Source organism: Triplophysa dalaica, chromosome 11 (genome assembly GCF_015846415.1).
Source record: "Triplophysa dalaica isolate WHDGS20190420 chromosome 11, ASM1584641v1, whole genome shotgun sequence".
NCBI classification, from domain to species: domain Eukaryota; kingdom Metazoa; phylum Chordata; class Actinopteri; order Cypriniformes; family Nemacheilidae; genus Triplophysa; species Triplophysa dalaica.
Window position 1 is genome coordinate 14,189,783 of NC_079552.1, and position 22,388 is coordinate 14,212,170.

The 22,388-nt window shown below is 37.7% G+C and overlaps 4 protein-coding genes across 7 annotated transcripts; 2 read left to right on the forward strand and 2 right to left on the reverse strand.

The window, feature by feature from the left end:
- Positions 1-29: 29 nt before the first annotated feature.
- On the forward strand, positions 30-8,429 carry metap1 (methionyl aminopeptidase 1). Of its 4 annotated transcripts, none has more exons than XM_056760350.1 (13): positions 82-210; positions 586-660; positions 1,085-1,136; positions 1,256-1,365; positions 1,674-1,734; positions 3,773-3,796; positions 4,773-4,864; positions 5,726-5,809; positions 6,034-6,172; positions 6,702-6,833; positions 6,939-7,082; positions 7,250-7,315; positions 7,390-8,429. In XM_056760350.1, the coding sequence occupies exons 2-13, from the start codon at positions 616-618 to the stop codon at positions 7,554-7,556; spliced, it is 1,116 nt and encodes a 371-aa protein (XP_056616328.1). In that variant the 5' UTR covers positions 82-210; positions 586-615; the 3' UTR covers positions 7,557-8,429. The 4 variants fall into 4 exon arrangements, with proteins under 4 accessions (XP_056616326.1, XP_056616327.1, XP_056616328.1 ...); XM_056760351.1 differs by having other exon boundaries at positions 90-210; positions 478-660; XM_056760348.1 differs by lacking the exon at positions 586-660 and having other exon boundaries at positions 30-210.
- Positions 8,430-10,082: 1,653 nt separating this feature from the next.
- Positions 10,083-13,345, reverse strand: LOC130431369 (alcohol dehydrogenase 1-like). The gene is made up of 9 exons (XM_056760352.1): positions 13,195-13,345; positions 12,388-12,489; positions 12,159-12,300; positions 11,667-11,754; positions 11,363-11,582; positions 10,988-11,248; positions 10,771-10,903; positions 10,546-10,684; positions 10,083-10,450 (listed from the first exon to the last, which is right to left on the reverse strand). The coding sequence occupies exons 1-9, from the start codon at positions 13,210-13,212 to the stop codon at positions 10,420-10,422; spliced, it is 1,134 nt and encodes a 377-aa protein (XP_056616330.1). The 5' UTR covers positions 13,213-13,345; the 3' UTR covers positions 10,083-10,419.
- A 1,471-nt stretch (positions 13,346-14,816) lies between these two features.
- On the reverse strand, positions 14,817-17,545 carry fam241a (family with sequence similarity 241 member A). Its single transcript, XM_056760870.1, has 2 exons — positions 17,334-17,545; positions 14,817-16,753 (listed from the first exon to the last, which is right to left on the reverse strand). The coding sequence occupies exons 1-2, from the start codon at positions 17,457-17,459 to the stop codon at positions 16,457-16,459; spliced, it is 423 nt and encodes a 140-aa protein (XP_056616848.1). The 5' UTR covers positions 17,460-17,545; the 3' UTR covers positions 14,817-16,456.
- A 909-nt stretch (positions 17,546-18,454) lies between these two features.
- Positions 18,455-21,798, forward strand: eif4eb (eukaryotic translation initiation factor 4eb). Its single transcript, XM_056760688.1, has 7 exons — positions 18,455-18,508; positions 19,270-19,373; positions 19,762-19,857; positions 19,952-20,015; positions 20,400-20,513; positions 20,627-20,766; positions 20,868-21,798. Exons 1-7 carry the CDS (start codon positions 18,464-18,466, stop codon positions 20,980-20,982), a joined length of 678 nt encoding a protein of 225 aa, XP_056616666.1. The 5' UTR covers positions 18,455-18,463; the 3' UTR covers positions 20,983-21,798.
- Positions 21,799-22,388: the final 590 nt, after the last annotated feature.

Below are 22,388 nucleotides of genomic sequence, written 5' to 3' on the forward strand. Positions count from 1 at the left end.
TTCGTATGATAGTGGTGGACTGGGTCCCTCCCTCTGATGATCTCAGATGACTGTTGTCTCCGCGTATTTCTCTCTCTCTCGGTCCGACAAAGCAGCATGGCGGCGGTGGAGACCCGGGAGTGTGAGACTGAAGGTTGCAGCAGCGAAGCCAAGCTCCAGTGTCCTACCTGCATCAAACTCGGGATTCAAGGCTCATACTTCTGCTCTCAGGTGAAACTCTTAACGCCTCGCAAACGTCCAAAGCTTTTCGGATTAGCAGCGCGTGACACGCTACCGGCCTACGAGAACGAGCTCCGGCATTAGCCAGCTAGCTGTTACATATCACGAAGAGGCTCTGTGCACCTCGATGTCAGCTTTGACGCTTCCGTGGAGTTTTGTGCATGTGGATTCATAGGACGACATAACTGCCTGAGATGTTTGCTTTCATAAAATTAGGTCAAAATACTGTTTTTGCGAGCTGTTTTCTTGTGTTTTTAGGCTCGTTCAGCGCGCTTTAAATGACTTCAGCTCAACGTGGCCGCGTGCTGAACGGCTCGGTTGACAGATCGTTCAGTACTGAATAACCTTCGGTGGTTTTATTTCCAGGCTCGTTAAAGTGAAATAAAAACAGAGGACATGTATCCGAAAGGTCGTCTTTATCATCTGGTGCTACGCATGAAGGTTTGTCGTTTACTGTATGTGTGCAGTCTGTAGGGGAGTGTCTCTTCATTCTCATGATCAGATCTGCTGAGGTTGTCTCAAGACGTTACACCATTTTTTTGATCTGTATGGGTAGCCAGCTCACTAGGTTTTTCAGACGCAAGGCATGATCTGCTGTCATTGTTGTTGAGAGATTGAAGAGTGACATCATCATGATGATGATGCTGCCGAGACAACTGTATTGAATTTGACATGTGTGTAAATGAATGTGCCTTTTAATAAATGCAGCTTTGTTACTCCTGCATTTATACTGCACCATAAATGGTTCAGCTCATTGTGTAAATTGATGATTTGTATGTTGTTTATTTCTACATAAAAGGAAAACTTGGTTTCTTGTTGTCGTAATGTTGCTTGTTTGACAGCTTGAGTTCTTGTATGTTTTCAGGAGTGTTTCAAAGGCAGCTGGGCCACCCATAAAGTGCTCCACAAAAAAGCAAGTATGTGTTTCCTTGTCATTGTTGAGTTTCATTGCTTGGGGAATGAAATCGCCTTTTATGTATGTATTTTGGGCAAATCTTGCGAAGTTCCATCGTCAATGTCTGACGTGTTTCTACAGAGGAAGATCAAATAAAAGATGAAGGCAAGAACTGTGTGGAGAAGGAAATCAATACCGACCCATGGCTTGGCTACAGATACACTGGCAAACTGCGACCCCACTATCCACTGGTAATGAAAACGCACACGCGCATACAAATGGTTGAGCTAATGAACTACAAGACGGGATGTCTATCATTATTGCATCATTATCATACATACATACATACATACAGACAGACAATCACTCGATTAGTCGGCAACATAACCTTCTGAATTGCAAATCGGTAAGCTGTTATGTCATTGAAACAGTTTTCAAGAGCCAGTCCGATAGCATTGATGATGCATTCCCAGTTCATTCCTAGCAACCTGACACATACCAAAACAGATCAATTCATGAAGTGTTAGATTGGTTTTATGTTCTCTTTCTTTTGTTTTAGACACCAATGCGGCTTGTTCCCAGCAACATTCAGAGACCAGACTATGCAGATCATCCGTTGGGTAAGATATTTACTTTTGCGTAAATTATACATTGCTAGAGTCAAAAAAGTGTCTCTCTCTCAGGCTGTCTATTTCACCATGCCATCCATCTGGGTCACTGTACCATTGTGACCGACTGTCCTGTTTACTGTGTTAAAATATGCCTGTGAACTTTTCACCCATTCTGTGGAGCACTGACATATATTCGCTTTCAAACTAAAAGGCCTCATCTCATCAGCTGAAGTGCCGTTCGATTTATAAATGTAGGCATGTTTCCTGATAGAGTGCACATCTGTTAACCAAAAAATTCCCAAGAAAAACCTGGAAGATTTGTGCCCCTGTAATACCATAATATATCAAATTATAGTTTAGTGGTGAACAATTCATCCGTGCCACTGAAAGTTTTGTCTTTCTAATTTTCTATCAAAATTGATTTTTACTTCTGCGTCGGACCTGCGCCGTAAATTACGTTTCAGTTTTCATTTATACTTCTACTTCGTTTTCCGCATCGACCGGCAATGACCACTAGGCGTCAGTGTCCACGAGCATGTTGCTTGTGTAACCAAGACCAGAGCCAAAGAAGAAGCAGCTCGTTTGAGAAGCATTAGCAGTGATAGCAGAAAATAAACAGTCACTTCTGTTGCAGATTTGAGTTGTTAAAAACAAGAACATTTTGGAGAGGTGTACGTCAGGCTACGGTGTAGGGTACGTGGCTCTGCCGTAGGCTGTGCATAGCTCTGTGTAGCCAGTGAACCTCTCCAAAAAACGTAACAACGTGTAAACCGCAAGCACTGTGATTGGTCTGTTTGAACTCCTCCCTCATATATACCCACTGACACCCAGTGGTCATTACCTGTTGACGCGGACAATGATACACAAGTATGTAACACATTCTTTAAAACATATAACAAAGGCACTGAGGATCACTTGTGATGCGGCTTGTTTTATACTTGTAAGCATCGGAATGTTACCACAGGGAGTTACATACAGGGGCCTTAAAATATATGCACACTTAAACCGTACTTAATAATGTATGAATGTGAACTGGAGGTTCAGTAAATTTGTGGAACATACTTCATTTTTTCTGCAATACATGTTTGTTCTCACATAATGTCTGTTAAAATTATGGAACAATTTACTTACCTCCCACTGAATTTCATTTTTTAATGCTTCTATATGTTAGTCATTTATTCACAGAGGTCGAATTTAGGGGAGGCCGGGGCGTTCCTGACCCCCCATGATCCTTAAGGGATACCTCATAAAGTCTAAAATAATGAACTTGGGGGTCCCTTGGTTTTTCGTTAAAACTGGACTATTAAAAGCCCCATATCATTTTTTTTGTCAAATTATCATGACGTGTTTTTGCACTAAATATTGTGTTCTTTTTAAAGTGGGGCAAAACCATCTCTTAACTTATTCTAGCGCAGAAATATAGAGCGATATATTTTGAGATTATCATCGTCCATCATTAAAATTTGGAAAGATGTCAAATTCTAGGCATATCGCAAAGCCTTACTTGCTTTGAGTGATATTTCGTATCTAATGCTGTGACTTCCATACAAATATTTTTGCATTCAGTTTTGTTGCTGTTCATGATGCAACAACACTTCAAACTGTGATACTTAATCACTGTCTTTGAGAACAATTTGAGATTGCGTAGACAGCCTCAATACCATTAACCCACATGTACATTTATTTCTCTTCCTATAGTATAGAGGCATCTCTTGTGAAACACTGTATTTTGTGAGTAAATGTTTATTTGTCCCTCATTAACTAATGCAGCAGACTCTTCATGTAAGTAACCATTAAGGGTTGTGATGAGTTACCATTAGGCTCCTCCTCATAGATACACAGCCTCTCATTCCTGTTATTAACTCATCCTTTAGTTCCTCAAGCCTCGGCTTTCACATACAGAGTGGTGAGAGAGCCTGAATGTCTTTAAAAGCGTCATTCAGTTTAGTGAAGCGTGTGTGTAAGGGTCCACAAGTCTCTTGTGTGTGTGTGTGTGGGGTCGGGCTGGTGCAGCGTGCGTCTGAAGCCTTTCTCTCGCTCTGTGCAGCTGCAGAGGTTGGGTTGTTGGCAGGTACGAAGCTCTTGTTTTTACAGTACCACATGGAGCGGTTCACTCCGCAGTGGGCGTGCGAGTGTGTATTTGTGTGTGAGTGTGTGTGTCTGTAATGGCATGGCTCTGTCTGTTTCTGCATGGCCGATGTTGTTCGCTCAGCTGGAGCCAGGGGTGGACGATGTGATGAAACGTTTGTAAAAACTCTTTGCGTTCTCAATCGATTAATCATTTTGACAAGAAAATGACAAGAGATGGAAATTTTAAAGTGATTTGATAGTAGCTCAATTCATATAATTATTTAATTATACATAGTGTATATATATATATATATATATATATATATATATATATATATTTATATTTATATAATGATTATCTCAATCAGCCATGTATCTTTGTTTATGTGCAATAAATAAATAAAAATTGCATTGTATTAAAAAAAGCATTTAATAGACATTATAAAATGTCAGTTTAGGAATCAATGCATGGTTTTATATTATATTTTCATACCGAGAACATATCACAGACCTAAAATCCACAGAAATTAAGTGATCACTATTTGTATTTGTTTCTTTTGATTGTTGGTCAAAAAAATTTCATTTGATGATCCATAAGATTTCTGGCATCATTATGTAACATGGAAAATATGCAGTCCTCGTTCTTCTAACATAAAGCTGCGCTGCCCATCAATACATGCTCAGGTCTAGTACGATCTTCAAATTTCTGCATCATACCACCCAGACCCAGCTGGACGTGTCTGTTGTCACACCATGCCAAACTGTCATATCAATAGTGCTCAATGGATTAGTGATCATCATGTGTGTGTATGTGAGTGTCAGAGGTGATTGTGATGTGCTCATTAGCTGACTGGAGTTCGTGATGTTAAAATTCTGTTTTATAGTTAGTCAAAATAGTGGTAGTGAAATGTTTTTGTGGGAATGTGTGCGTGTCTGTATATGCTACCATGCATTCACATATTTATCTTTGTTTATAGGGATGTCCGAGTCAGAACAGTCCATGAAGGGGACATCTCAGATAAAGATCCTCAATGCGGAAGAGATTGAGGGCATGAGAGTTGTCTGCAAGGTAAACCAACATCATAACCTTCCAAACCATTTAGTTAATGGAATCTTGTCTGTAGCTATTACACGTTACATCCAGAAATAGGCTAAATAAAGAAGTTATTATAAAAGTTATTTGTAAAATAAAGGTAGATGATACTTGATCAGCGTTCCTTGTGAAGTTGTAAGTGAAAATCACATCATGGTTGCTGACTCGAAATAACTGTTTTGAAATGGGAATGTCAGGTGGTAATCTTGTCCTCATCTGTTGAAGGCCTGTCACGATTAATAATGGATCAGGGGTGTCTAACTAATGACTGCCAGAAATTTCTTACTGATTTCCTGTTATGCTATTTTGGCAGTAAATCAAAATCAAGCTGGCCAAAATAAGAATAGAAGTAGAATGCAAATGTAAAAAGATTTTAGATTTTAATTCATGGTGCAAATTCATCCGGTTAATATGCACGATTTTCAATAGAAATTATATTCACCAGCTGCACTGCTGCAGTCATCTGTTCTATCGCTCCACCCTCACGTTATTTATTAGTCATATGAGGGAAGGTGAAGTCAGAAACAATATTATTATGTCATGGACATCAGTTAGTGATGTGTTTATGAAAAGATAAGATTATATCCAAGCCGGACAATGGCATATTCAGCTTTTGAAGAAGCTGATTGGTCGCTGCCACGAGATTCCAGCTCACCAACTGAGAGTGATGACTTCACACTTGCTAGAAGTTTTTTTCTGCTAGTCAGCAGGGGATGCTTTCCTGCTGAGAGGCACGGTTGTGTTCATCTGATTTTCAAATATTTATGTGAACACTGTCGTAAGCAAAGCACAAAAGAGTTATGCACTGCTGTAGAGATGACTGTTCATGTTTTCTAGCTGGCTCGAGAAGTGCTGGACATTGCTGCCATGATGGTGAAATCTGGGGTGACAACGGAGGAGATAGACCATGCGGTGCATTTGGTAAAGCTTCATCTTCACATGCTTCTGTTTAAATATTATATGTACTTAGAAGTAATACAGAAAGTGTTAATGACGTTTACTTAATAAGACGGTGCAATCAGAAAGACGATTTGATGAAAATAGTTTTTTGATCTGATGGTTTGTGCTGAATTGCTTTTTCCTGAAAGCATTATAAAAAAGTACAAAGTTGCACCTTTTAACGTTTGTCCTGTTTATTGGTAAAGGCGTGTACAGCTAGGAATTGTTACCCATCGCCTCTGAATTACTACAACTTTCCCAAGTCCTGCTGCACCTCTGTCAATGAAGTCATCTGTCATGGAATACCTGACCGTCGCCCCCTACAGGATGGGGATATACTTAACAGTATGTATCAGCATACATTTAAAGATTTACCTGTTAAATGATTTGCACTCATAATGCTGCTTTTAAACACCTATTTATATTATATTTATATCAAATTATATTTTAACTGTCCTCATGACAGCTAGACCCTACTTTAATAAGCATTAAAATATGATTCATAAGACTTGTGCCGCTCTTTCTTAATGCAACAAATGTGTATACACAATAAAATTTACCAGTGTAGTTCTCAAATTAAATATTTATTGTTGCATACAATTCAAGATAACTGATACATGGGAACATGCCAGCCACACAACTCTACAATGAACAGAGAACTGTGTTTCACACATTATTAAAAAAATAACAGCTACTGTAAGACTGTCGATTACTGCCGACAGCTTGTGAAAGAAATTCAATCCTGTGTGCATCAAACCTCTGCCAGACATAACACTTTATAAGTTATAGCAAATGCCAACGCGAGCATTCAGACTGAAATAAACGCACTTGCTACATGCTCGCTTGATCAATCATTTATCATTTTTTCCCGCAGTTGACATAACGGTTTACCACAATAGCTACCATGGAGATCTGAATGAAACCTTTTTTGTGGGTGAGGTGGATGAGGGAGCCAAGAGATTGGTTCAGACCACTTATGAATGTCTTATGCAAGCCATCGACTCGGGTGAGGACATAATTGTGAATTGTCTCAACAGCCATTGTTACATGAATTTTACATAGCTTTTAGTAGAATATCAGTGTTAAGGAGGCTTGTTGTTTTGACATCTAGTGAAACCTGGCATACGCTATCGTGAACTGGGGAACATCATTCAAAAACATGCGCAGGCTCATGGTTTCTCTGTAGTCCGGAGCTACTGTGGCCATGGCATCCACAAACTGTTCCACACTGCTCCCAATGTACCGCACTATGCCAGTAAGTGTATTTTCAGACACCAATCCTTTCAGAGAAAAGCAATCTGAATGATAACAGCATTGCACATTGTGATGTAATCAGAGCTGGAGGAATTGCAAACTCTCGTAAAGAAGATCTAGTGTCCTCTGGACAGATCTGAATTTTATATGTTGTTTATATTTGCACAGAGAATAAAGCAGTAGGAGTAATGAAGCCTGGCCATGTGTTCACTATTGAGCCCATGATCTGCGAAGGTAAGAGAGAAAGCATCAAATTATTTACTTGAATCCTTAAATCTTATCGTATGTTTAAAAATGGCTCGGTGCAGGTGGCTGGCAGGACGAGACGTGGCCAGATGGTTGGACGGCAGTCACTCGCGACGGAAAGCGCTCGGCCCAGTTCGAACACACGCTCCTCGTGTCGGAGACTGGCTGCGAAATCCTCACGCGCCGACTAGAGGATAACGGCAACGCTCACTTCCTGTCCCAAATGTAGGATGATGGGGTCGTATCAGCCCTATTCTGCAGTGGAGGATACAACAGCTCCGCCCCATATCACCGATCAGCAAATCACACTGCGGTTCTCTGTTGGGCTGGAGATGATTGGCCATGTGGCCGTGTCAGCGGATTTGGGCGGGAGGTGGAGATTTGTTAACTTCTGAATGTGTCACCTGACAGTCACATTAATTCAGCTTGGATCTGAGAAAAGGCGCCGGCCTTTAACTCTGTTACTCTGTCTAATGGGATGCAGAATTATCTGTGTGAGTGATTTTGTGTGTGTGTGCACCTGTCTGTTTGAGTCAGAGCCTCAGCTCTGTGGACTCTGCAGTCTCATTCTGCTTTAGTGTGTTTGTATGGCTGGCTCGTTGCAGTGTACGTTTTTTTTTTTTTGGTTAGCCATTAAAGTTTGAGATGGAATGAGTATTAGAATATACATAGTAAAACACTGGAGGCTCTCCAAATGATATCAGAACAGATATATTCACAGTTAGAGTGCATAGTGACAATGAACATTGTAAAACTTCCAGCGTTTCCAAACTTCTTCCAGCGTTCATAAGGTCCACTGAAATCAGTCGTGTTTTCTCTACGAACACCTAGAGGTGAACATTTGATCAAGTACAATGGTTTATTTTCTGGTTTGTGAATGGGGATAGTTTCTCTGAAAAGGTCCTCTCACTGCAGTTGTCTTTGGTCAATGAAAATATGATTTTTGTTTGTCTTTAGGAGAAGAGAATCCCATATAAAAATAAGTCTGAAAAGCAGTTGTGGGCCTTGCGTCATTGATGCTCTCTGTATGTTTAATGCATCTCATGAAATCATCTTCAGTGTTTCGGAATTCAAGCTGAATAAAAGTTTATTTTCTCCTTTATTCTGTCCTCTATTTCAGAAACAAATAGCGAAAACAAATAAAAAAGGGTGAAATCTTTAACATGTTATGAAAAGGGTGGAGCTGTAGTAATCTGTATTGCTGTTTTTTGTTTATTTATTCTCAATGATTTCAATATATTCCAGTCATTAAGTGTCAGGATTCTGTCAAAAGTAGCGATTTATTGAAAGATTCTTTTCTCAGAAGATAAGTACCTTTAAAGGAAATATCCAGGCCTAGTTTTATTGGCGATCAACCAAGTGTTAAATTTTGTGGAGTAAAATATAATTTAGTTAAAATATAATAAGCAGAGCTATAAACTATACATGTACTGGGAGCAGAAAGAATAATAAAAATGCGTTTATCAAATGATTTGGATAGAGTATGTGCGCACAAAGCTGTGAAGTCAAAAAAGAAAGCAAGTTATACAATTTTGGGTTATTCATCTTTGAATTATCGCTGATGAATTAGCACTGACCTCTGCTGACATGCCATTTAATTTATACATTGAAGAACCTAAATATAAGATTAAACTGTTTTATGTAAGAGTTTTAATAACCACAGTTAGGATTAGTTTCCTTTGAGTATCTCTTGTTTTAAAGGCATGAGAAACAATATTTTAAGCAATAAGGTCTGAGAGAGGTTATGCTATATGTTTCGGCTGCCTCAAGTATATCTTACTTTTGTAAAACGTTTTATGACACAGTTTAAAAAAACATGAAACTTTTCACGAAGTAAAATCACTAAAAGCTTCACAAAATTGTTCCGGATAGACCATAAAAACAACAAAGTTTTCTTCGTTGCAAAGGATGCTGCAGAATGATACACAGAATTGTTGGGTGTACCAGCCGGCTTTTGTTATGTATGTAATACTGTATGTTTCGTCGTAAATAAAAAAACCTATTGACCAATCAGTATTTTAACATTTCATAAACACTTTTCTCTTTAGTTTTCCCTTAAGTGAAGAGGTGACAGTGTATTGGTTGATGTGCAACTATGCCATTAAAACCCAGATAAAGCAAGAATGGCTTTTTGGTAGCTGCTGTTGTGACCTGCATGTAAGGCATTATTTATTTCTATCATACATTTTTGTCTGCAGTCAGTCCTGGCACCATACTGTTTCCATTTGTTTGTCTCTGAATCTTGACAAAAAAGCAAGACTGTGGCCAAAAAAATGCAATAAGTTAGGACTGAATGGAGAAGCAGGGACAGACATAATAAAACCATTTTAAATGCCATATGCTGTAAAATATTTATGCCCGGTTTTGAAGATAAGGTTTAAAACTAGTCCTAGACTAAAATTAAAGTTTAAGCTGCCTTAACTGAAAAAAAAATTGTCCTGACATTTCTTAAAATATGTCATTGCCATCGTTTTGTCTCAGGAGGCACACCAGTAATATTTGCACCCAAGGCATTTCAATAAAAGCTTCTTAAATATCCGGCATTGTCCTGGCTTAGCTTATACTTGTCTGTGAAACCGGGCGCTTGCGTTTATGATAATTTGGACGTGCTGACAGGCTTTGAGTTAGAGCAGAAGGGTCAACTGAGTCCCAACATTCCAATTATGGTTATGTAAGCAGAACACATGTTGAAGACACACAGGAGGGAAATAAACTGGCTTGACAACATCATAAAACTGTTACACCAAAACGCAAGTGATTTAGAAGCTAGTTTTTTATTTGCAAAAGATTTCCTGCTGTTCTCAGAAAGACTCTTCAAATTGTTATTTTTTGTTGTTAAAAATTAACATTTACATGCCAATATTAACTGTATGTAGTAAGTGGATATACTGTAAAATGTGCTTGATTATAATGCACTATAGTCGTTTAAATTTGCTGATATGTATCTTTATTCAAAGCAGTTTAACATACTCTGTAGAGCACTTGGCCAGATTATGCAATAAAAATAAATGTTCTTTGAACCTTGCTGTTACACATTGTAAACAGGGACAAGGCAATGAACTTCAAAAACTGGCCAAATAAAGATTTGCCTCTCATTTGGATATATTCAGGATGGTCCGAATGCTGTAGAAATAGGAAAAAAAAGGTTAGTCGTTTTTCATTGTTTATAAGTACGCACTGCAGAAAGGTAAAAATAATGTACGGTTTGAAAAATGTACCATTCTCCAGTCTTCATAAGTTTGATGGCATCATTGACCTGCTCCAGACTCATGTTGTGGGTTATAAACTCATCAAGCTTTATTTTGCCAGACATGTAGTCATGAACAAGATTTGGAACGGAGTCCTTGCTCTTAAAACCTTAACACCCAAAGGTTACTCTTTTTCGTACACACAAAGACTTTCTAATAAATCAATAAATAAGAACATTGGCTGGTCTTGCTTACCTCCAAACAGAGAACCCTTCCAAGTCTTCCCAGATATGAGCTGAATTGGTCGTGCAGAAAAGTCGGACATGTCAGTCCACCCGACCAGAACACTCACACCCCAACCTTTAACACACGACTCCAATGCACTCCTCTGTGATCAAAGAGGAATTCATTCCCAATCAAAAAGCTTACAAATACATTCATAAATACGCCTTATCCATGCATCGAATCATACCATTACGTCCGTGTTGCCCACACACTCCAGAGAGAAGTCCACCCCTCCATTGGTCATCTCTGCGAGTACCACGCTGACTGGTTTATCATACGCTTTCGGATTCACAAAATCAGTGGCACCGAAGACCTTTGCCTTCTCAAACTTCTGTTCGTTGATATCCACAGCAAAGATCCGAGAGGCTCCTGCATTTTTACATCCCATGACGGCGGCCAGGCCTACCGCACCCATCCCGAATACTGCACACACGGAGCCCGGCGTGACCTTATCAAACACACACAACAACTCAATGTGGTAATTTCTCAATGCCCAACGTCTGGAGTGGATGTGAACAAGTGTTTATACTCTACATCACTACAAGAGTGTCTGTGTACATACCCCAGCTGTATTGATAGCAGCTCCATAGCCAGTAGAGATGCCACAGGCGAGCAGACACACGCGGTTGAGCGGGGCATCATCACGGATCTTTGTCACGGCGATCTGATTCAGGACAGTGTACTCAGAGAAGGTGCTTGTGCCCATGAACTGCAGGATGGGTTTACCGCGGCAGGTGAACCGGGAGGTGGGATCAGACATCACATCATAGCGCTTGCTTGACCTGATAGATGAACAAGCTTTTAAAGCTTTCAAAAATGAAGAAAATGAAACCAGTGAGAATTTCACATACTATTGTTTTTCTTACCAGTTGCGATCACAATGGTTTGTTTTTGGATGCTTGCAGAACCTGCATTCTCCACACTGAGAGATGAAGAGCGGAATGACTTTATCACCTGTTCACCAGAACGCAAAAATACAGATTTTCAAGTGTCAGTAACTGTGTTCTTTAAGGTATTTTTAGACTTGAAATATACCTTCAAATGTATTGAGAGTAAATTTGAAGTATATCTGGATCAAAAGATTGAGTTCAAGTACAGGCTTAATATTCCTTCCATGACATTATAAGATTTTTCTGTCAGTATAGACATCAACGGTGTATCATTTTTTTACACTACACAAACGTTTTAACAAAATACAACCAAAATTACATTTATAACCCAATAATAATGTTAAATGAATATATATAAGGTGTAAATATAAATGTGAGATTAAAATATAAAAAACCTGCTGGGTCAGTGTTTACATCTTGCAAAGTGGTCTATAAGTCAAGAATACTAGTCAAGTTGTCTTTTGTGACCTGGTTTGAAGTCGGTGACTCCAGGCCCCACACTCTCCACCAAACCGGCCCCTTCGTGACCCAGCACAGTGGGGAATCCCTTCTTCTGCTGGCTCTCAAACAGGTGATAAAGATCAGTGTGACACACACCTGTAGCGATAACCTACAAACCAGGGAAATCCTTTTCACTCATGTGTTATTCGCACTCAGTGGTTTGAGTATGTGACAGCTTTCATGGAACGTTTCTAACCTTAATTCGGATTTCTCCTTCCTGTGGTGGCGCCACCTCTATTTCCTCTATCACCAGGGGAGCATTGGGCTCCCAGGCAACGGCAGCCCGGCATTTAATCACCTAAAGCACATAAAGAATTTTAGCTTGGTGTGTTTTTTTGGATAGACTGTTTAGTGGTTGACAGTGGATGTTTATGTAACTGTTGTTGCAGCTGCATGTTCTTTGCTCAACTATAGTTGGAGCTTGGCCAGTGATTTGGTTTTGACCAATGGAAACATTAAAAATCTGGCTTTAGAGACACGCCTTTTTGCGATTTCACAATCATGGATAAATATTAACCCAATGTATTTTTATAGTTTAGGTGCAGTTCAAAGTTTTCAATTATTAGACGACTATGAAAATTACAATATAATTTATATACAGCATTTTGTATATATTTCATATATATTTCTTACATATAAACATATGCAATATTTGTGAAATTATATTTTTATACTTAAAAGGTTAAAAAAAGTCAAAATATCAATACATATAAATCCATAATAGGCTACATATGCACTGCTAAACTTGTAAGACAGTAAGACAATATTAGACGGTTAATAGTCTTAAGACATCCATAAAAACATTTGCATTGCTATCATAATTGTCATAAATAGATTTGTATGGAAAAAGAATTGAACCTTTTTGGGAGCTTTTTGCATTGTAAATTTGTACCCATGTGATCAATCGGTCAATGGAGCGTATAAAGAGACCCAGTTAATATTAAAAATGCATTACATGCACCGCAGCACACATAAAAAGAGATCAAAAGACATCTTTACGAACCTTCCCTGCAGTGGCCATCTCCCAATGTAGTCGTATTGCTCTGCTGAATACAAAGAGAGCAACGATTCTTGGGCACTCGTATTTATACTCTGGTTTTATACAGATGAAGTAATCTCTCCACCTATTTCCCCCCCTCTCTCTCTTTCTTGTCTCTCTTTTGCACTCTGTATTTTTGAATGATTCCCTGAAGATATAGTTTTAGAGTGATCAAGTCTGCAAGGTTGGATCAAATGGTCAGTTTTTCTTGTGCAAGTTGAAGTAAATGATAATAATAAAACAACTTAATTTGCTTCTTGCAGCTTCCAGGGGCCTCGTTTATCAAAATTGCGTAGAAAAGGTTCAATATTTTGTCGTACGAATGCAATTTAGAATGTGCGCAAGTACCATAAAATACGTATTTATCAAATGTGCGCACGCGTTTTTTACGCACACCAGTAAGTAATCATTGTTGATAAATCCCACATGTTCTCAAGTGCCATGCTCGTTCACGTTCATTTGCATTCGGAAACGCCTCCAATCAACCGTATACGGACACCTCCCTTATAGAAGTCATGTGACTGTTTATTCCCCTCACCGCAATAATGTCAAAGCGAACAAAGAGAAACTTTACAGACACAGAAATGAAGGTACTAGTATAAGAAGTTGAATCCACTCAGTGCAGGTGGAATTACAAAAAGTGCTGCATGGGAGAGAGTCACCAATGAGGTTCCGTTGGGTGTGAGGAGAGATGTTTTTCAAACATTTTTTCAATCTGTAAAGTTCTACTGAAACCATTTGTTTGTTGGATAAACTCGATTAAATGAACGTGAACGTGTTTCACATATATAGCGAGACCCATGGTGCCGGAGGAACTTGAGGAGACTGTCCCGTCCATTGCCTCGTCCATAGCCCCTTCCATGCCACAGGTGCATATTCTCACATGAGCAGTGGTTGCAACTTTTGTTTACTTTTACATTTACACAGTTTGATGGTTGAACTTAATTTAGTAACTATGTTGAGTTAGACGATAGATCATATTTAACACTAATTATAGCAATTAAGTTAAATACATATAAAATTAAGTTGTTTGAAGTTACATTTTAATTAAATTATGGACACTGGTTAGCCAAAACTACCTAATAACTTTCCTGTCTTGTTTAAAAGAAAAAGATTTAAACAACATCTATGATCATTCTCAATGAGTCTGCACTCACTCTTCAGTGCAATAGCAACCAGAATACAAAGAACATAATTTCATGCAAAGCATGCGGGGAACTGGAGATCCTTAGTCCAATTTTTGCAATTTTGCTATTATATGAGCATCATTCATGTAGCTTAAAAATGTAAAAAAAAAACAGATTTCTCAATGCATGTTAAATGTAAAGGGGATGGACCATAAAATCCTATACTCAATTGATGGGGAAAAATCAAGATTGATCATTTTATTGAGTTAAACTACTTAAATATTCTTTTAAACAAAATAATGCACTTTAAGTTGGTACACACAATAGGTTGATGTAACCTGCTCCTTTCTTCCATTGAACATAAAAGGAGATAAGCCATAATATTAGGGACTGAAAGCATCAGTCACCTCATTTATAATCATGTCACAGAATGCTTTTTAAATCAACAGTAAAAACAAGTTATTGAAAACTTTTTTATTATCATAAGTTCATTTAAGTTCAATGACATTGCAAAATGATTAAAAATATTGAAAAACGGATTCTTTCAAAATAAATGATCCTTCACAAATCATAATTCCCAACCCGCCTCAACCAACTCCTCCCGAATAAAGCAAAAATCATGTATAAATGATGGCACAAAGCATGATTCCCAAGAATATACTGTCCCTGATTCATACTGACAATAAAAGAAGCATGTGTATAATTCAAATTCAGTTTTAAGAGGCATGAGCAGTTATATTTTGTTTTACAGCACTACATCAGACAATCAAACATGATTTATGATTTAAACAGGACTTATATATATGTATATATATATATGATAATGTCATCTTGCAAAGAGCAGTTTAACCCTGCATAGAAAGTTAGCATTCATTCATTGATTTTCAAATATAATATTTGTATAAAGACAGGTTGAGACAGGCATTTACATCAATTCTGATTCCTGAATATGGATATAAAAAATTTACTAAGTTTTAAATTAGGACCATATAAAATAACTTTATTGATACTGATATTGCAATAAATTGATATTTATACAGGGTTATTCTATAAATAGACTTCAGAAAATAAAATCAGCTGACTGAATAAACTCTTTTCTCATCAAATGAATACAAAATACAGTGCATAACCTATAGGTCATTCAAATCAATAAGAGGTAAGGTTTAAAAGTATTGTTCACACAAAAATGAAAATTCTGTCACTTATTTACCCTCATGCACTTCTTAAGACCTGTAAATAACTAACAGCATAAGCCCAAATTCACTTTGCATTCACATTCTATTAAAATCCCAATGTCTAAATTATTCCGAGTTTCTTGTGTTCTGAAAGAGAGTCACACAAGCGTAGAGAAGTATGATGATGTGCAAATTTTGGCTGCATTTTCGTTTCTGTGTGAACTATTCGTTTTATACAGGCGGCGTTTTAGTATCATCACATATGTTCTCTGTTTGTGCTGTTGGAGTTTTTTTTTAATGCAATAGATAATGCAAGAGTTGTTTAAGAACCCAAAGATATTCCAACAGCCCCAGAACATTCACATGCAGTATTAACACATTCAAGTTTTAATACAGAAGGATTACTATTCAATTTCAAATGACATTTAAGGGGATAATATGGAAGGCTGCTCCCTAGTGCATGGGAATAGTAGAGCTGACATGTGGGCAGAGTATACATTCAATAGAGGTACAGTTAATATTACAACTGATTGATATGTACTATTACATAACTGTCATTAGAATAAGGCTGGACTGATACTCTACTAATACTTTAAAGTGCCAACTAATGACAAGATATCAATACGTATCTCATTTAGTCAATGCTAATACTCGGGGGAAGCATGCTTATAAGAAATACCTTCACATCCACTGCACAGTGCACACCTGTGCAAACACTGAAGTTATCAATCCAAAGCAAATCCTCTTAATATTTTCAACCACTATGGTGCATACCCACACACAAAGATACCAAAACACAGAGACCCGCATATAAGGGTAATACGTTCAAAGGACATTCATAAAGCTCTTTTATTTTAAAGAAGGAGTCTCTCCTTTCTTCCATTGGCACTGTGTCTGACCATTGATCCTGAATGCACGTTGCCGTTATTTCTGGATATAAATGATAACAATGCATAGAGTTCCAACAAGGCCAAGGGCTTGAATACCCAGAAACCAGAGCAGCAACCAAAAAAACAGCACGACCACAGGCTCCACAATTTTCTCTCCAAAGTAAAGCTGGGTAAAGCCAATACCCCTCAAACACTTATTCAGCTCTCCGAACAGAGTGCCCAGTCTCTCACAGTCATCCACCAGTGGAGCCTCTTGTGTAGGTCCTGCTGCTGTCTGTGGCTCTGCTGTAGAGGAGGCACTGTGTGATCTTGGCCTCATCCTGAGGTCATTCTGAAAAATAGGATTGGGAGGAAATATGCAATTGTTTCAGTAACTGCTGGCTATACAGTACAAGACGACAAAAGCACATAGTTTGTGTGGGTGTATTTAGGAATACACAGTCTGTGTGGGTAGTTTACTTGCTTGTATATACCAGGGCTATATATAGGTATGTTTGTATATTAAGGTTTTAGGATTTAGCTAAACTAAATTATAAACTAGTAAATCACAGAACATTTCTGATACCTTACAGGTTACTTTGACATTTGTAACCTGTGGTTTATTCTTGGAAATATGCTATAGTGTTTTATGTTTTAAATCATGAATGTAACAAAATTGCAAAACAGTTATTCATAGTCCAGGCTGTGGTCTAATGTGCAAAGCTCTGGATAAAGAAAGGGAGAGGCAGGGCAGTGTCTGTAATAACAGATAAAGTACATAAATCCAGAACTGATGTGGGGCATATGAGAATAAGTTAAATCTACATCCAAATATTTATCGATTTTTAATCGAAAGCAAAACTATCATATTTAAGGCATCAAGACATGCATCGTGGTTGTTATTAGAGCATAATATTAGAAACGCTCCTTACCTGTTCAATGTGTCTAGGAACTCTGACAGCAGGCTGAACTCGAAACCCGCTGTGATTTATCGTCCTGCTTAAGCCATCGTGGTGGTGTACCTCTGTATCATTCACCATACGATTCGTGCTTGACATCTTTTGGCTTTAAAACAAAAACTGTTAACGCTGACCTGAGATAGGACCGAACGAGTGAGTACCATCTGGCTGTTAGAGTTACTTCCGGTCTCGACTGTCATCAGCATTCTGACGTCATCAGCCACCGTGTGTTCAAAATAAAACGGCAATCGTCTTAAAATTGCTGTAATTATTGTTAAACCTTTATTATTAAAACTTAAAATGAAATGAAAGTCATGACATTTAGTCATCAGTATTAATGATATGACGATTATATGACTATAATTATGTTGTGATGAAAGCAGCTCAAAAAGTAATTTATTTGATTAGATTTTTTAGTTCTACCATTTATTTCATTCATTTGTGACTCTTAAGCAGCACGGGAACATTTGACAAAAATACATTGTATGTGTCAAAATGATCGATTTTTCTTTTATGCCAAAAAAATTAGGGTATTAAGTAAAGATCATGTTCCATGAAGATATTTTGTAAATTTCCTACCTTAAATATATAAAAACTTTATTTTTGTGAGTGGATGGCCTGCCACAGTGCCTCTGATTAACAACTTCAACAACAATTTTCTCAATATTTTTATTTTTTTGCACTCTCAGATTCGGTTGTATCATCAGTCAGATATTGTCATATTCTAACAACTCATACATCAAAATATTCATAGAAATCTTAGTTATTCAGCTTTCAGATTACGTAAAAATCTCAATTTCGAAAAATTGACACATAAAATGGGTTTTGTTGTCAAGGGTCACATTTGTCTTATTTATTAGAAGCGTTTCACGGCTTATTCACACATAAAAACTAAATTTCATTAAAAAAAAACAATTAAAGAAAGTTCCTTGTTCAAAACATTTTAAGCCGCCCACCTAAACATAAAAACGTTTCTTGGCATCAAGCCTACTTGAAACTGTCTGGTAGGCGGGTCGAGGTTTTTAAACACAGCCCGTGATTCGCTCTCAGCTTTGTGTCAGCCAATCAGAGTGAAGCGCTGAAGTGCAGCGTGAACGTCCCTTATGAGGCCTGTGAGCGACTTACGTAAAATGGCGACTGCGGAGCCGGTGAGTCAAAAACTTTTTAAACATTATTTGATAATTTCCAGTCCCTTCCCACTGCATCACAAATCTACCTGCCATTACCCATAACATCAAAGTTAAGTGTATAGCAAAGTTACTTTTAGGCGTTGTCTTCAGTGAAGTTTCTTAAACTTATGCTGCTCGTTTGAATGAGGTAGAGCAACGAGTCAGGCTCAAAGTTGTCAGAGCTTTTTCGAGTCGGGTAACGCGCTTAATGACTTTACCAGATGTGTTTTGTCAGCACTTCCTTATGAGTATTTTGCTTCACGTTTCGTGCTTTTTCTTTAGGAATAAGAAACCCGTCATATCACAACAACTACCAAAATAATCAACAGCGATTTGAAAAGATACATTTATTGGATCGCCACCATGCTGAAAAGCGGTGTCAAACACAGCAGTGTCACCCAGCTGCTACAAAATGCTGTTACAATCCAGATAGATGCGACTGCTTCAATGTAATTATGTAACAGCATTTGTAATATGTCTTAAAAACGATTGAAGCATAACATGCTTTAATGTGAACACTACTCTAGGCTAACATTAGACCATGGTCATACTTTACTAGAAGTTAAACTAGGGTTGTTATGTTAAAAAGGAAATAAAGAGGCATTAAACTCTTTCTTCTGTCAGTGTTGTGTGTCTTTTCTGCTGATAAATTGACTTCTTGCTGCTTTGGCATGAATAGAGCATGAATAGAGACTGAATTGAAGTGTCCAAAATTAAAAGTCACGTATTAAATGTTCCAGGAAATAAACTCAAATTCTTGTAAGAGTGAGGAGGACAACTCCGAACAGACTGACCTGGAGATTGTCAGCCCTGAGAGCTACATCAAACACCCACTACAGAACAGGTATCATTGATTCATTCACTTGTTTCTGGAGGACAGCGGTGGTGTCCTAATAAAAGTTTATTGTATTTAAAAAAATCTGTGATCTGATGGAATTCAATTAAAATGTATTGTTTTTAATAGACGGTTTCATCTTAAACAGAAATTATGTGGCCCGAAGTTAACTTCCAGTAGACTGTTGAGTAGTTTTAATTTAATTTAATACAATAATGTACAATAAATATGAATATAAATTAAATATAATAATTAAATATAATAATAATATCATAACCAAGCAAAGATTGGAAGGTAACTTTAGTCCCGGCTCCGAGACAACTGTCTATGTCTATTTATGTATAATATTTTTAATATATATTGTGATTTTTATTTTGTTTATATTATTTCCCTAAAGATGGTGTTTATGGTTCTTTAAAAACGACAAGAGCAAAACATGGCAGGCAAATCTCAGACTGATCTCCAAATTCGACACAGTAGAGGATTTTTGGGCGTAAGACTTTCTTTTTTGCAAGATACCAAACATTACTGCCAGTATTCTTCAGTCTTCACCATTTTAATTCATTTGATGTATTACATCTTTCTAGGCTTTATAACCACATTCAGCTCTCCAGTAATTTGATGTCAGGTTGTGACTACTCGTTGTTCAAGGTGGGCTTGCATCTGTTGTCATTTTTAGAGTCTTAAGGAGGTAGTTTACCCAAAAATAAATATAGGACTTATCCGCATGGTGTTCCAAACACGTGTGTGTATGGAATACTAACAGAGATATTTCTCGGAAATTAGTTTCATTTTGGGTGAATTATGCCTTCATTAAACAGCTCAGTGGAATTTGCGTAATATTACATAAAGCTCATTACCATGATTTCAAGAGCTTTGAGCTCTCACTACTGCAAGTATAGTATTTGTAAATATTGTTTATGTTTGTGTGTTTTTATTTCTGTTTGTTTGATTTAGATGTGCTTACTTCTTTCTAGAGGTTATTTATGAGTTTCTCCAGGTAACTGTGCATTTTGGTTTCTGTTTGGGTTCCAGGATGGTATTGAGCCCATGTGGGAGGATGAGAGAAATAAAAGAGGAGGCCGCTGGCTCCTCACGCTTAACAAGCAGCATAGAAAATATGACCTGGACCGCTTTTGGTTGGAAACTGTAAGAGTTCAGAGTTAGTCATTGAACACCCCCTCACCGTACATTCATGCACTAGGCATTCATGTACCCTTGTTGCCCCATCTCTGTAACATGTGTCTTTGTCCTGCCCACAGCTGCTGTGCCTCATCGGCGAGGCTTTTGATGACTACAGTGATGGGGTGTGTGGCGCTGTAGTCAACATCCGTGCAAAAGGTGATAAAATTGCTGTTTGGACAACTGATTATGAAAACAGAGATGGTATAACACACATAGGGTGAGTGTTTCAAATGTTCAGTTACGTGTTAATAACAATGTGTGCTCAAACTAGTACAACACGTAATTGTGTGTGTGTGTGTGTGTGTGTTTGTTTGGCAGGAGGGTGTACAAGGAACGCTTGGGAATCCCTATGAACATTACCATTGGCTACCAGTCTCATGCCGATACAGCCACAAAGAGTGGCTCTACAACTAAGAACAGATTTGTGGTATGAAATCTTCAAGGGCCTGAATCCTCTCTCTCTCTCTCTCTCTCTCTCTCTCTCTCTCTCCTCCTTCTCTGCCAGCTGAAACCAAAGAAACATAAGGACAGACTGGACTCAAACTTCTGTGATCCCCTGCAAATAGAAAAAAGAGCCCTTCACAAACACTCATGGTCTTACACAAAGTATGAGGCAATGTAACTTGTGAAAGTATCACTACCCCTGCTGCTTGTTACATTCACATACATATCTTATAAGTATTATTTCTGTTTCACTTTTACACTACAATTCAAATTTTGTCTTTATAACCAGACAGGTAGCAAACACTCACATGACCATTTTTTGTTTGACCTTCAGTTGTTCTGAGTTTGTAAAATAGTTACCTTTTTTGAAAAGATATTTTCAGTTTATTTAATGGCAGCGAAAAGGTTAATGTCTGTGTTCTTTTACCCAGCAGCTTTGCTGCTTCAGCGCCTTATGAACGTAAACATTTTAATTTATTCAGATTTACCCTGAACACTTCATTGTGAAATGCGGCCATCAAGAGCATATAATCAAGCTAATCTGCATAGCGCTGCCTTACGTCTTGAAGCATCAACTTAATTAAATTTGGGTGTTTACGATTCAATATAAGTGTTTTATATTGTGAATTTTTTGCATTTTACATTTTTTGTATCATATATTTACATTCCTTGTTAGAATAGTAAACTTAGGGAGTTTTGCCCTGTTGTAACATATGCATTGTGGTTGTGTGCATGTTTGAGTTGGTTCATAGATAAAATAGCAGCATGATCAAATAGTCCCTGAAAATAAATTAGTTTTATGATGGTTCAATTTGTTTTGTTGAAAAAAGTGGGAATCACCTAAGTATTCATCATTCTGCATGTGTTGTGTTGCAAAACACTTTCAGGTTAATCAGCAAAAAAATTAAACATACAGATATGTGAGATCAGAAACAAGACCAGATTTTTGTTGATCAGCTTATAATTACATGCAATTATTTGCGTGCAGACACCATCAAAGCTTTATTTCCTCCTTAGGTGTTCTATTCTTAGTACTTTTGTGCATGTAATATTTTTAAAGAAACCTAAGATTCAAGGTTTGCAGTCTTTTGGCTTGAGAGTTTCAGAATTACTGAGTATTCACAACACTTGACTCCCGACTGGTGCCAGAGCAAAACCTGATAACTGTCTCACTGCCACATTATCATCTGAAACTAGCACCTGTAGCTATCGATTTAACTCAATTCATAGAGCTTGAAACAAGTTTAACGGATGGAACTGCTTCAACAGATTAGTTTAGATGTTGAACGGTGCTGTACTATATCACAACATCAATGTCTTGGGGAAACCTGATTCTTTGCTGTGGGTGCATGAAAAAGGGAACTGTTCAATCTTCTACTGATTGTAGGTCAATAT